General features: G+C 42.2%; 1 protein-coding gene across 1 annotated transcript in view; it reads left to right on the top strand.

Moving 5' to 3' along the window:
* MTMR12 (myotubularin related protein 12) overlaps nucleotides 1-14912 on the top strand; it is a 451425-nt gene that overhangs the window by 236708 nt on the left and 199805 nt on the right. The window contains exon 10 of the mRNA XM_053699664.1: nucleotides 4027-4156. Coding sequence (XP_053555639.1) covers nucleotides 4027-4156 — 130 coding nt within the window. The remainder of the gene's footprint in view (nucleotides 1-4026; nucleotides 4157-14912) is intronic.

Here is a 14912-nt window from a genome sequence, read left to right as displayed (position 1 = left end):
TATCAATGGCAACCGGCTGCATGTATTGCTACGGTTACTAGTGCGGCGGCATATTGGTTTGATGCATTGTCTAATTCTATTCAGCAAGATACTCCTCTTGAAGAAATTCAAGATATAATTAAGGCTTTGAAGTTGGCTAATTCCTTTATTGCAGATTCTTCTCTACAGGTCATCAAGTTGGGAGCTAAAATTTCTGGTTTTGCCATTTTAGCTCGCAGAGCTTTTATGGTTAAAATCCTGGTCTGCGGATGTGTCCTCTAAGTCTAAGCTTTTGTCTATTCCTTACAAGGGTAAGACCTTGTTTGGGCCAGGTTTGGCTGAGATTATTTCTGATCCTTTCGTAACTTCTCTGGTAAATCTTACTCTTCTTCCTCAAAGCAGGTACAGTCCAAGCCATCTTGGAAGTCAAATCAGTCTTGGAATAAGGGGAAAGCAGTCCAGGAAGCCTGTTGCTGACTCAGAATCAGCATGAAGAGTTTGCCCCCGATCTGGCAATGAATCTTGTGGGGGGCAGACTATTTCTTTGCTCAAGCTTGGGTTCCAGATGTTCAGGATCCCTGGGTGTAGATCTAGTGTCCAAGGGTTACAAACTGGAGTTCAAGAATTTTCCTCTCAGAGGCAAGTTTCTTCTCTCCAGGTTATCTGTAAACCAGATAAAAGGAGAGGCGTTCTTACGATGTGTTCAAAATCTTTCTGACATGGGGAGTGATAGTTCATGTTCCGGTTCAGGAACAGGGTCTGGGTTTTTATTCCAATCTCTTCGTCGTTCCCAAAAAGGAGGGAACTTTCAGACCTATTTTAGATCTCAAGGGTGTAAACAAGTTTCTCAGGGTTCCGTCTTTTAAGATGGAAACTATTTGTTCCCTTTCTTCTTTGCTTCAGGAAGGTCAGTTCATGACCACAGTGGATCTAAAGGATGCGTGTCTGCATATTCCCATTCGCAGGGATCATCATAGGTTCCTAAGATTTGCATTTCTAGACAAACATTTTCAGTTTGTAGCTCTTCCTTTTGGTCTGGCAACAGCTCCCAGAATTTTTTCAAAGGTCCTGGGAGCATTGTTAGCAGTTCTACGATTGAAGGGTGTTGCAGTGGCTCCTTATCTGGACGACATTCTAGTTCAGGCTCCATCTTTTCAACTAGCAAATTAGTTGTTGTTGTCTTTTCTGCGCTCCCACGGTTGCAAGGTGAATTTAGGAAAAAGTTCCTTAATTCCGGCTACAAGAGTGGTATTTTTGGGGACCATTATAGATTCTCTAGAGATTAAAATTTTCTGACAGAAGAAAGAAAGGCAAAGATTTTCAGTATGTGTCTTGCTTTTCAGTCCATTCCTCGGCCGTCAGTGGTTCAGTGCATAGAAGTTATTGGTCTGATGGTTTCAGTCATGGACATCATTCCGTTTGCTCGGTTCCATCTCAGACCTCTGCAGTTATGCTTAGTCAGGCAGTGGATGGCAGATCAGATGTCCAGAGATTCTCTTCCATGGTGGTTGTCTCAGGATCTTCTCTCTCAGGGAAATTGCTTTTGCAGACCTGCCTGGGTGATTGTAACCACGGATGCCAGTTTGCTGGGCTGGGGTGCCGTCTTGGATTCATTAAGGGCTCAGGGTCTATGGACTCAGGAGGAGTCGGTTCTTCCAATAAATGTTTTGGAACTGAGAGCAATTTTCAATGCTCTTCTAGCCTGGCCTCAGCTAGCTTCAACCCAGTTTATCAGGTTTCAGTCGGACAACATAACGTCAGTGGCTTACATCAATCATCAGGGTGGAACTCGGAGTTCCTTGGCCATGACAGAGGTAGCCAAGATTATTCAGTGGGCGGAGATTCACAACTGTTGTCTGTCTGCTATCCATATTCCAGGGGTGGATAATTGGGAAGCGGATTTTCTGAGCAGACAGACTTTTCATCCGGGGGAGTGGGAACTTCATCCAGAGGTATTTTCCAGCTTGATTCTCAGTTGGGGGCAGCTGGAGTTGGATCTCATGGCATCTCGTCATGCCAAGCTCCCTAGGTACGGGTCAAGGTCAAAGGATCCTCATGTTGTTGTGATAGATGCGCTGGAACAAGCAAATGGAATACAGCACCCACCACTCACAAGACATGGAGAGGGCTTATCAAGCCCAACAAGATCAATAAGAAAGAAAGTTCTCCAGCTTGTTATAAACAAAAACGACCTTTATTGTGCATACAGGGTCCAAATCAGCTGATTTTGACCCTGTATGCACAATAAAGGTCATTTTTGTTTATCACAAGCTGGAGAACTTTCTTTCTTAGTGATAGATGCTCTGGTTTGCTCTTCTTCCTCGGGTCATTGCTCCGGTCAAACAAGAGAGGGCATCTGTGATTCTCATTGCTCTGGCGTGGCCTCGCAGAATCTGGTTTGCAGATCTGGTGGAGATGTCTTCCCTTCCACCTTGGCGTCTTCCATTAAGGAAGGACCTGCTTCTGCAGAGTCCCTTCATCCAAATCTCGTTTCTCTGAAGCTGACTGCTTGGAGATTGAACGCTTGATTCTTTCTAAGCATGGTTTTTCTGAATCAGTCATTGAGACTATGATTCAGGCTCGTAAGCCTGTGATTAGGAAAATTTATTATTTTAAGGTTTGGTGTGAATCCAAAGGCTACTCGTGGAGTAGAGTTAGGATTCCTAGGATTTTGTCTTTTCTCCAGGAGGGTTTGGAGAAAGGTTTATCTGCTTGTACCCTGAAGGGTCAAATTTCTGCTTTATCTATTTTATTGCACAAGCGCCTGGCGGATGTGCCAGATGTTCATTCTTTTTTTCAGACCTTGGCTAGAATTCGGCCTGTGTTTAAGTCTACTACTCCACCTTGGAGTCTTAATTTGGTTCATAGAGTCCTTCAACAGACTCCATTTGAACCTATGCATTCTTTGGATATTAAGATGTTATCTTGGGAAGGTTTTGTTTCTCGTGGCTATTTCTTCGGCTCGAAGAGTTTCAGAGCTATCAGCCTTACAGTGTGAATCGCCTTTTCTTATTTTTCACTCTGATAAGGTAGTTCTGCTTACTGCCTTGGGTTTTCTTCCCAAGTTTGTTTCTGATAAGAATATTAATCAAGAGATTGTTGTTCCTTCTTTGTGTCCTAATCCTTCTCATAAGGAGCGTTTGTTGCACAACCTGGATGTGGTTCGTGCATTGAAATATTATTTGCAGGCGACTAAGGATTTTCACCAGTCTTCTTTATTTGTTGTCTTTTCTTGGAAGCGTAAGGGTAAGAAAGCTACGGCTACTTCTTTCTTGTTGGTTGAGGAGTGTTATTCGCTTGGCATATGAGACTGCTGGTCAACAGAGGATCACGGCTCATTCCACCAGGGCTGCTTCATCTTCTTGGGCTTTCAAAAATGGAGCTTCTGTAGATCAGCTTTGCAAGGCTGCGACTTGATCATCTTTGCATACTTTTTCAAAATTTTACAAATTTGATACTTTTGCTTCAGCAGAGGCTTCTTTTGGGAGAAGGGTTCTTCAAGCAGTTGTGCCTTCTGTTTAGGTTAACTGTCTTGTCCCTCCCTTATCATCCGTGTCCTTTAGCTTGGGTATTGGTTCCCAACCGTAATTAAGATGATCCGTGGACTCACCGTGTCAAGAAATAAATACATTTATCAGGTAAGAATAAATAGTTTTTTCACAATTTTCTTCTCTACTTTGCCATATGTGTAACAGAATATACTAGAGATGTACTAGGAATATGGGGTGGAGCAAAGGTCTAGAATGTAGGGGGGGGGGGGGTCCTGCTGTCTCCTCTTGGGGGACAGGGAAAGTTAAATCCACATGTTATGATCTCTCACCATCCTGAAATAAATAAATTTATCTGGTAAACATACATTTTCTTTTCTACAACTACCGTTTGCTTGCTCCTACTTGTTTCATGTTATAATATGCTGCCCCCTGTCACCCTGGTTTAAATTACATCCATGGAGCTGTAGTATATTTGTTTTTGTGTGCAGTAGTCTATAGTATAACAGATTATATAGGTGCCCTGGCTTCACATGTTCATTTTTCTCTATGGTTTAAGCAACGTGTACAAAGGAAACCACAGTCATGTTTGAGAGCATTAAAGACTGGCGGCTGGAGTTAGAACGGACCAAAGGAAACCTGAATTACAAAGTAGTGTCAGTCAATGAGCTTTACACACTATCAGAACGGTACGTGAACTGTTGTAAGTATCTTAAGTTGTTGTAGGCATTTGTTTTAAAATCATGAATTGTTTTAAACTATGTAGAATCCAACCTTAATGCTTCATTAATAATGTACAAATTAATATAGATTTGCCAAAATTAATGTTCCCGAGACCAAACCTAAGCTTATTTACCACATTGGTTCAAAATTATTACTCATTATTAACCATTTCAGGGGAACAGCAGTGCCTTAAAGGGACATTGTACTGTATTTTTTTCTGCTTTTTTTTATATGTTCTGAGTTATCCTTTTCTTTCATGTAATTAGCAAGAGTCCATGAGCTAGTGACGTATGGGATATACATTCCTACCAGGAGGGGCAAAGTTTCCCAAACCTCAAAATGCCTATAAATACACCCCTCACCACACCCACAAATCACTTTTTACAAACTTTGCCTCCTATGGAGGTGGTGAAGTAAGTTTGTGCTAGATTCTACGTTGATATGCACTCCGCAGCAGTTTGGAGCCCGGTTTTCCTCTCAGCGTGCAGTGAATGTCAGAGGGATGTGAGGAGAGTATTGCCTATTTGAATTCAATGATCTCCTTCTACGGGGTCTATTTCATAGGTTCTCTGTTATCGGTCGTAGAGATTCATCTCTTACTTCCCTTTTCAGATCGACGATATACTCTTATTTATATACCATTACCTCTGCTGATTTTCGTTTCAGTACTGGTTTGGCTTTCTACAACATGTAGATGAGTGTCCTGGGGTAAGTAAGTCTTATTTTCTGTGACACTCTAAGCTATGGTTGGGCACTTTTTTATAAAGTTCTAAATATATGTATTCAAACATTTTTTTTTGCCTTGACTCAGGATGTTCAACATTCCTTATTTCAGACAGTCAGTTTCTTATTTGGGATAATGCATATGAATAAATAAAAAAATTTTTTTCTTACCTTAAAATTTGACTTTTTCCCTGTGGGCTGTTAGGCTCGCGGGGGCTGAAAATGCTTAATTTTATTGCATCATTCTTGGCGCAGACTTTTTTGGCGCAAATTTTTTTTTTTTTCTGTTTCCGGCGTCATACGTGTCGCCGGAAGTTGCATCATTTTTGACGTTCTTTTGCGCCAAAAGTGTGCCGTTCCGGATGTGGCGTCATTTTTGGCGCCAAAAGCATTTAGGCGCTAAATAATGTGGGCGTCATTTTTGGCGCTAAAAAAATATGGGCGTCACTATTGTCTCCACATTATTTAAGTCTCATTATTTATTGCTTCTGGTTGCTAGAAGTTTGTTCACTGGCATTTTTTCCCATTCCTGAAACTGTCATTTTAGGAATTTGATCAATTTTGCTTTATATGTTGTTTTTTCTATTACATATTGCAAGATGTCCCACGTTGAAACTGAGTCAGAAGATACTTCTGGAAAATCGCTGCCTGGTGCTGGAGCTACCAAAGCTAAGTGTATCTGCTGTAAACTTATGGTATCTGTTCCTCCAGCTGTTGTTTGTACTGTTTGTCATGACAAACTTGTTAATGCAGATAATATTTCCTTTAGTACTGTTACATTACCTGTTGCTGTTCCGTCAACATCTAATACTCAGAGTGTTCCTGATAACATAAGAGATTTTGTTTCTAAATCCATTAAGAAGGCTATGTCTGTTATTCCTTCTTCTAGTAAACGTAAAAAAACTTTTAAAACTTCTCATTTTTCAGATGAATTTTTAAATGAACATCATCATTCTGATTCTGATAATGGTTCTTCTGGTTCAGAGGATTCTGTCTCAGAGGTTGATGCTGCTAAATCTTCATATTTATTTAAAATGGAATTTATTCGTTCTTTACTTAAAGAAGTCCTAATTGCATTAGAAATTGAGGATTCTGGTCCTCTTGATACTAAATCTAAACGTTTAGATAAGGTTTTTAAATCTCCTGTAGTTATTCCAGAAGTTTTTCCTGTCCCTAGTGCTATTTCTGAAGTAATTTCCAGGGAATGGAATAATTTGGGTAATTCATTTACTCCTTCTAAACGTTTTAAGCAATTATATCCTGTGCCATCTGACAGATTAGAGTTTTGGGACAAAATCCCTAAGGTTGATGGGGCTGTCTCTACTCTTGCTAAGAATTCTAAGGAGAAATCATTGCATTCTTTGGATGTAGTTAGAGCTTTGAAATATTATGTTGAAGCTACTAAGAATTTCCGAAAGACTTCTAGTCTATTTGTTATCTTTTCCGGTTCTAGGAAAGGTCAGAAGGCTTCTGCCATTTCTTTGGCATCTTGGTTGAAATCTTTAATTCATCATGCTTATGTCGAGTCGGGTAAAACTCTGCTTCAAAGGATTACAGCTCATTCTACTAGGTCAGTTTCTACTTCCTGGGCGTTTAGGAATGAAGCTTCGGTTGATCAGATTTGCAAAGCAGCAACTTGGTCTTCTTTGCATACTTTTACTAAATTCTACCATTTTGATGTGTTTTCTTCTTCTGAAGCAGTTTTTGGTAGAAAAGTACTTCAGGCAGCTGTTTCAGTTTGATTCTTCTGCTTATATTTTCAGTTTTTTTCATTATAAGTTTTAAACTTTGTTTTGGGTGTGGATTATTTTCAGCGGAATTGGCTGTCTTTATTTTATCCCTCCCTCTCTAGTGACTCTTGCGTGGAAGATCCACATCTTGGGTAGTCATTATCCCATACGTCACTAGCTCATGGACTCTTGCTAATTACATGAAAGAAAACATAATTTATGTAAGAACTTACCTGATAAATTCATTTCTTTCATATTAGCAAGAGTCCATGAGGCCCACCCTTTTTTGTGGTGGTTATGATTTTTTTGTATAAAGCACAATTATTCCAATTCCTTATTTATGCTTCACACTTTTCTCCTGTTAAGTGTAGTCAGTCCACTGGTCATCATTACTTATGGGATATTAACTCCTCCCCAACAGGAAGTGCAAGAGGATCACCCAAGCAGAGCTGCTATATAGCTCCTCCCCTCTACGTCACACCCAGTCATTCTCTTGCACCCAACTAATAGATAGGATGTGTGAGAGGACTGTGGTGATTAAACTTAGTTTTTTATATCTTCAATCAAAAGTTTGTTATTTTAAACGACACCGGAGTGTGCTGTTTCCTTCTCAGGCAGAATTTGAAGAAGAATCTACCTGAGTTTTTGTATATGATCTTAGCGGACGTAACTAAGATCCGTTTGCTGTTCTCGGCCATTCTGAGGAGTAAGGTAACTTCAGATCAGGGGACAGCGGGCAGGTTCACCTGCAAAGAGGTATGTTGCAGTATATTATTTTCTAAGGAATGGAATTGACTTTGAAAATACTGCTAATACCGATATAATGTAAGTACAGCCTTAAATGCAGTAGTAGCAACTGGTATCAGGCTGACATGTATATATGTTTACACTTAAGTATTTCTGGGGAATGGCACTTCACTGGGAAAATACTATATGCATATAACTTTTAGCCTAACTTGCAGTGTGAACGACTAGCAGCAGGCTTTTTTATGACATTTCATATATTAGATTTTAAACGTTTACTGGCATGTTAAATCGTTTAATTATCTGAGGTACTTGGTGAAAATTGTTTTGGGCTTTAGTTTCCACATGGCTGTCGTTTGTTTTAAATTAAAACAGTTTACTGAGCTTCCCTCACTGTTGTAGTGTGAGTGGGAGGGGCCTATTTTGGCGCTTTTACTACGCATCAGAAATTCAGTCAGTCTGTCTTTTTCTCCCTGCATGATCCAGGACGTCTCCACAGAGCTCAGGGGTCTTCAAAACTAGTTTTGAGGGAGGTAATCACTCACAGCAGACCTGTGAGACTGTGCTTGACTGTGATAAAAACGCTTATATTGTCAATTGTTATACGTTTTTTCTGATATTAAGGGTTAATCATCCATTGCTAATGTGTGCAATCCTTTGCTAAATTTGGTTTATATAACTAATCCGGTTCATTTTTATTCAACTGTGTCAGTTTTTTGGTGTGCTTCTTAAAGGCACAGTAACGTTTTTACATATTGCTTGTAAATTTAGTTGAAAAGTATTTCCAAGCTTGCTAGTCTAATTGCTAGTTTGTTTAAACATGTCTGACACAGAGGAATCTCTTTGTGCAATATGTTCAAAAGCCAAGGTGGAGCCCAATAGAAATTTATGTACTAATTGCATTGATGCTACTTTAAATAAAAGTCAATCTGTACATGTTAAGCAACATTCACCAGACAACGAGGGGGAAGTTATGCCGACTAACTTGCCTCACGTGTCAGTACCTGCATCTCCCGCTCAGGAGGTGCGTGATATTGTAACGCCAAGTACATCAGGGCGGCCATTACAAATCACTTTACAAGACATGGCTAATGTTATGACTGAAGTTTTGTCTAAATTACCAGAACTTAGAGGTAAACGAGATCACTCTGGGATGAGAACAGAGTATACTGATAATGCTAGGGCCATGTCTGATACTGCGTCACAATTTGCAGAGCATGAGGACGGAGAGCTTCATTCTGCGGGTGACGGATCTGATCCAAATAATCTGGATTCAGACATTTCAAATTTTAAGTTTAAGCTGGAAAACCTCCGTGTATTGTTAGGGGAGGTGTTAGCGTCTCTGATTGTAACACAGTTGCAATCCCAGAGAAAATGTGTAGGTTGGATAAATATTTTGCGGTACCGACGAGTACTGACGTTTTTCCTATACCTAAGAGACTTACTGAAATTATTACTAAGGAGTGGGACAGACCCGGTGTGCCTTTCTCACCCCCTCCTATATTCAGAAAAATGTTTCCCATAGACGCCACCACGCGGGACTTATGGCAAACGGTCCCTAAGGTGGAGGGAGCATTTTCTACCTTAGCTAAGCGTACCACTATCCCGGTGGAGGATAGCTGTGCCTTTTCAGATCCAATGGATAAAAAGTTAGAGGGTTACCTTAAGAAAATGTTTGTTCAACAAGGTTTTATATTACAACCCCTTGCATGCATTGCGCCTGTCACGGCTGCGGCAGCATTTTGGTTTGAGTCTCTGGAAGACACCCTTGACTCAGCGACATTAGATGAGATTTCACTTAAGCTTAAAACCCTTAAGCTAGCTAATTCATTTATTTCTGATGCCGTAGTACATTTAACTAAACTTACGGCTAAGAATTCCGGATTCGCCATTCAGGCACGCAGAGCGCTGTGGCTAAAATCCTGGTCAGCTGATGTAACTTCTAAATCGAAACTACTTAACATACCTTTCAAGGGGCAGACTTTATTCGGGCCCGGTTTGAAAGAAATTATCGCTGATATTACGGGAGGTAAAGGCCATGCCCTGCCTCAAGACAGAGCCAAACCCAGGGCTAGACAGTCTAATTTTCGTGCCTTTCGTAATTTCAAGGCAGGAGCAGCTTCAACTTCCTCTGCTCCAAAACAGGAAGGAGCTGTTGCTCGCTACAGACAAGGCTGGAAACCTAACCAGGCCTGGAACAAGGGCAAGCAGGCCAGAAAGCCTGCTGCTGCCCCTAAGACAGCATGAAGTGAGGGCCCCCGATCCGGTAACGGATCTGGTGGGGGGCAGACTCTCTCTCTTCGCCCAGGCTTGGGCAAGAGATGTCCAGGATCCCTGGGCGTTGGAGATCATATCTCAGGGATATCTTCTGGACTTCAAAGCTTCTCCCCCACAAGGGAGATTTCACCTTTCAAGGTTGTCAACAAACCAGATAAAGAAATAGGCGTTTCTACGCTGTGTACAAGACCTTTTACTAATGGGAGTGATCCATCCAGTTCCGCGGTCGGAACACGGACAAGGGTTTTACTCAAATCGGTTTGTGGTTCCCAAAAAAGAGGGAACCTTCAGACCAATATTGGATCTAAAGATCTTAAACAAATTCCTAAGAGTTCCATCATTCAAGATGGAAACTATTCGGACAATCTTACCCATGATCCAAAGAGGTCAGTACATGACCACAGTGGATTTAAAGGATGCTTATCTTCACATACCGATTCACAGAGAACATTACCGGTATCTAAGGTTTGCCTTCCTAGACAAGCATTACCAGTTTGTAGCTCTTCCCTTCGGGTTGGCTACGGCTCCAAGAATCTTTACAAAGGTTCTGGGCTCTCTTCTGGCGGTACTAAGACCGCGAGGAATTTCGGTAGCTCCGTACCTAGACGACATTCTGATTCAAGCGTCAAGCTTTCAAACTGCCAAGTCTCATACAGAGTTAGTACTGGCATTTCTAAGATCACATGGGTGGAAAGTAAACGAGGAGAAGAGTTCTCTCTTACCACTCACAAGAGTTCCCTTCTTGGGGACTCTTATAGATTCTGTAGAAATGAAAATTTACCTGACAGAGGACAGGTTAACAAAGCTTCTAAATGCTTGCCGTGCCCTTCATTCCATTCAACACCCGTCAGTGGCTCAATGCATGGAGGTAATCGGCTTAATGGTAGCGGCAATGGACATAGTTCCTTTTGCACGCCTGCACCTCAGACCGCTGCAATTGTGCATGCTAAGTCAGTGGAATGGGGATTACTCAGATTTGTCCCCTACGCTGAATCTGGATCAGGAGACCAGAGATTCTCTTCTATGGTGGCTTTCTCGGCCACATCTGTCCAGGGGGATGCCCTTCAGCAGGCCAGACTGGACAATTGTAACTACAGACGCCAGCCTACTAGGTTGGGGCGCTGTCTGGAATTCCCTGAAGGCTCAGGGATCATGGACTCAAGAGGAGAGTCTCCTTCCAATAAACATTCTGGAATTGAGAGCAGTTCTCAATGCCCTTCTGGCTTGGCCTCAGTTAGCAACTCTGAGGTTTATCAGGTTTCAGTCGGACAACATCACGACTGTGGCTTACATCAACCATCAGGGAGGGACAAGAAGTTCCTTAGCGATGATGGAAGTATCAAAGATAATTCGCTGGGCAGAGTCTCACTCTTGCCACCTGTCAGCGATCCACATCCCAGGAGTGGACAACTGGGAGGCGGATTTCCTAAGTCGCCAGACTTTTCATCCGGGGGAGTGGGAACTTCATCCGGAGGTCTTTGCCCAAATACTTCGACGTTGGGGCAAACCAGATATGGATCTCATGGCGTCTCGCCGGAACGCCAAGCTTCCTCGTTACGGGTCCAGGGACCCGGGAGCGGTCCTGATAGATGCCTTGACAGCACCTTGGACCTTCAGGATGGCTTATGTGTTTCCACCCTTCCCGATGCTTCCTCGTTTGATTGCCAGGATCAAACAGGAGAAAGCATCAGTGATTCTAATAGCGCCTGCGTGGCCACGCAGGACCTGGTATGCAGATCTAGTGGACATGTCATCCTGTCCACCTTGGTCTCTGCCTCTGAGAGAGGACCTTCTAATTCAGGGTCCTTTTAAACATCAAAATCTAATTTCTCTGAAGCTGACTGCATGGAAATTGAACGCTTAATTTCTTCTGTTAAGTGTGATCAGTCCACGGGTCATCATTACTTCTGGGATATTACTCCTCCCCAACAGGAAGTGCAAGAGGATTCACCCAGCAGAGCTGCATATAGCTCCTCCCCTCTACGTCACTCCCGTCATTCTCTTGCACCCAACGACTAGATAGGATGTGTGAGAGGACTATGGTGATTATACTTAGTTTTATATCTTCAATCAAAAGTTTGTTATTTTAAAATAGCACCGGAGTGTGTTATTACCTCTCTGGCAGAGTTTGAAGAAGAATCTACCAGAGTTTTTGCTATGATTTTAGCCGGAGTAGTTAAGATCATATTGCTGTTTCTCGGCCATCTGAGGAGAGGTAAACTTCAGATCAGGGGACAGCGGGCAGATGAATCTGCATAGAGGTATGTAGCAGCTTTTATTTTCTGACAATGGAATTGATGAGAAAATCCTGCCATACCGATATAATGTCATGTATGTATACTTTACACTTCAGTATTCTGGGGAATGGTACTTCACTAGAATTACACTGTAAGAAGTACATAAAGCTGTTTAATAACTAGAAATTATGTTTAACGTTTTTGCTGGAATGTAAAATCGTTTTCATTTGCTGAGGTACTGAGTGAATAAATGTTTTGGGCACTATTTTTCCACTTGGCAGTTGCTTAATCTTTTTTCTGACAGTTTCTGTTCTCTCTCACTGCTGTGTGTGAGGGGGAGGGGCCGTTTTTTGGCGCTTTTGCTACGCATCAGATATTTCAGTCAGCAGCTCATTGTATTTCCTGCATGATCCGGTTCATCTCTACAGAGCTCAGGGGTCTTCAAAACTTATTTTGAGGGAGGTAATTTCTCTCAGCAGAGCTGTGAGAATTATAGTTGACTGAGACAAAAAACGTTTATTCTGTAATTTGTTTCCTGCTTTCAGAATTTGTTATCTTTGCTAATGGGATTAAACCTTTGCTAAAGTTGTGTTGTTTATAAGGATTGAGGCTATAACTGTTTCAATTTATTAATTTTCAACTGTCATAGATCTTCTGTGCTTCTTAAAGGCACAGTACGTTTTTAATATTATTCTAATTGAATTGTATTCCAAGTTGCAAGTTTATTTGCTAGTGTGTTAAACATGTCTGATTCAGAGGAAGATACCTGTGTCATTTGTTGCAATGCCAAAGTGGAGCCCAATAGAAATTTATGTACTAACTGTATTGATGCTACTTTAAATAAGTCAATCTGTACAAATTGAACAAATTTCACCAAACAACGAGGGGAGAGTTATGCCGACTAACTCGCCTCACGTGTCAGTACCTGCATCTCCCGCTCGGGAGGTGCGTGATATTGTAGCGCCGAGTACATCTGGGCGGCCATTACAAATCACATTACAGGATATGGCTACTGTTATGACTGAAGTTTTGGCTAAATTACCAGAACTAAGAGGTAAGCGTGATCACTCTGGGGTGAGAACAGAGTGCGCTGATAATATTAGGGCCATGTCAGACACTGCGTCACAGGTGGCAGAACATGAGGACGGAGAACTTCATTCTGTGGGTGACGGTTCTGATCCAAACAGACTGGATTCAGATATCTCAAATTTTAAATTTAAACTGGAAAACCTCCGTGTATTACTAGGGGAGGTGTTAGCGGCTCTGAATGATTGTAACACAGTTGCAATACCAGAGAAAATGTGTAGGTTGGATAAATATTTTGCGGTACCGGCGAGTACTGAGGTTTTTCCTATACCTAAGAGACTTACTGAAATTGTTACTAAGGAGTGGGATAGACCCGGTGTGCCGTTCTCACCCCCTCCGATATTTAGAAAAATGTTTCCAATAGACGCCACCACACGGGACTTATGGCAAACGGTCCCTAAGGTGGAGGGAGCAGTTTCTACTTTAGCTAAGCGTACCACTATCCCGGTGGAGGATAGCTGTGGTTTTTCAGATCCAATGGATAAAAAATTAGAGGGTTACCTTAAGAAAATGTTTGTTCAACAAGGTTTTATATTGCAACCCCTTGCATGCATTGCGCCGATCACGGCTGCAGCGGCATTCTGGATTGAGTCTCTGGAAGAGAACATTAGTTCAGCTACTCTGGACGACATTACGGACAGGCTTAGAGTCCTTAAACTAGCTAATTCATTCATTTCGGAGGCCGTAGTACATCTTACTAAACTTACGGCGAAGAATTCAGGATTCGCCATTCAGGCACGCAGGGCGCTGTGGCTAAAATCCTGGTCAGCTGATGTTACTTCTAAGTCTAAATTGCTTAATATACCTTTCAAAGGGCAGACCTTATTCGGGCCCGGGTTGAAAGAGATTATCGCTGACATTACAGGAGGTAAAGGCCATGCCCTGCCTCAGGACAAAGCCAAAGCTAAGGCTAGACAGTCTAATTTTCGTTCCTTTCGTAATTTCAAAGCAGGAGCAGCATCAACTTCCTCTGCACCAAAACAGGAAGGAGCTGTTGCTCGCTACAGACAAGGCTGGAAACCTAACCAGTCCTGGAACAAGGGCAAGCAGACCAGGAAACCTGCTGCTGCCCCTAAAACAGCATGAATTGAGGGCCCCCGATCCGGGATCGGATCTAGTGGGGGGCAGACTTTCTCTCTTCGCCCAGGCTTGGGCAAGAGATGTCCAGGATCCCTGGGCGCTAGAGATAATATCTCAGGGATACCTTCTGGACTTCAAATACTCTCCTCCAAGAGAGAGATTTCATCTGTCAAGGTTGTCAACAATCCAGACAAAGAAAGAGGCGTTTCTACGCTGCGTACAAGAGCTCTTGTTAATGGGAGTAATCCATCCGGTTCCACGATCGGAACAGGGACAGGGGTTTTACTCAAATCTGTTTGTGGTTCCCAAAAAAGAGGGAACTTTCAGACCAATCCTGGACTTAAAGATCCTAAACAAATTCCTAAGAGTTCCAGCGTTCAAGATGGAGACTATTCGGACAATTTTACCTATGATCCAAGAGGGTCAGTACATGACCACTGTAGATTTAAAAGATGCTTACCTTCACATACCGATTCACAAAGATCATTACCGGTACCTAAGGTTTGCCTTCCTAGACAGGCATTACCAGTTTGTGGCTCTTCCATTCGGATTGGCTACAGCTCCAAGAATCTTCACAAAGGTTCTGGGTGCTCTTCTGGCGGTACTACGACCGCGGGGAATCTCGGTAGCTCCATACCTAGACGACATTCTGATACAAGCTTCAAGCTTTCAAACTGCCAAGTCTCATACAGAGTTAGTACTGGCATTTCTAAGGTCACATGGATGGAAGGTGAACGAAAAGAAAAGTTCACTCGTTCCACTCACAAGAGTTCCCTTCCTGGGGACTCTTATAGATTCTGTAGAAATGAAGATTTACCTGACAGAGGACAGGCTAACAAGACTTC

Source organism: Bombina bombina, chromosome 2 (genome assembly GCF_027579735.1).
Source record: "Bombina bombina isolate aBomBom1 chromosome 2, aBomBom1.pri, whole genome shotgun sequence".
Lineage (NCBI taxonomy): Eukaryota > Metazoa > Chordata > Amphibia > Anura > Bombinatoridae > Bombina > Bombina bombina.
The sequence above is the reverse complement of the archived record's forward strand: the minus strand, read 5'-3'. Positions and strand labels throughout refer to the sequence as shown.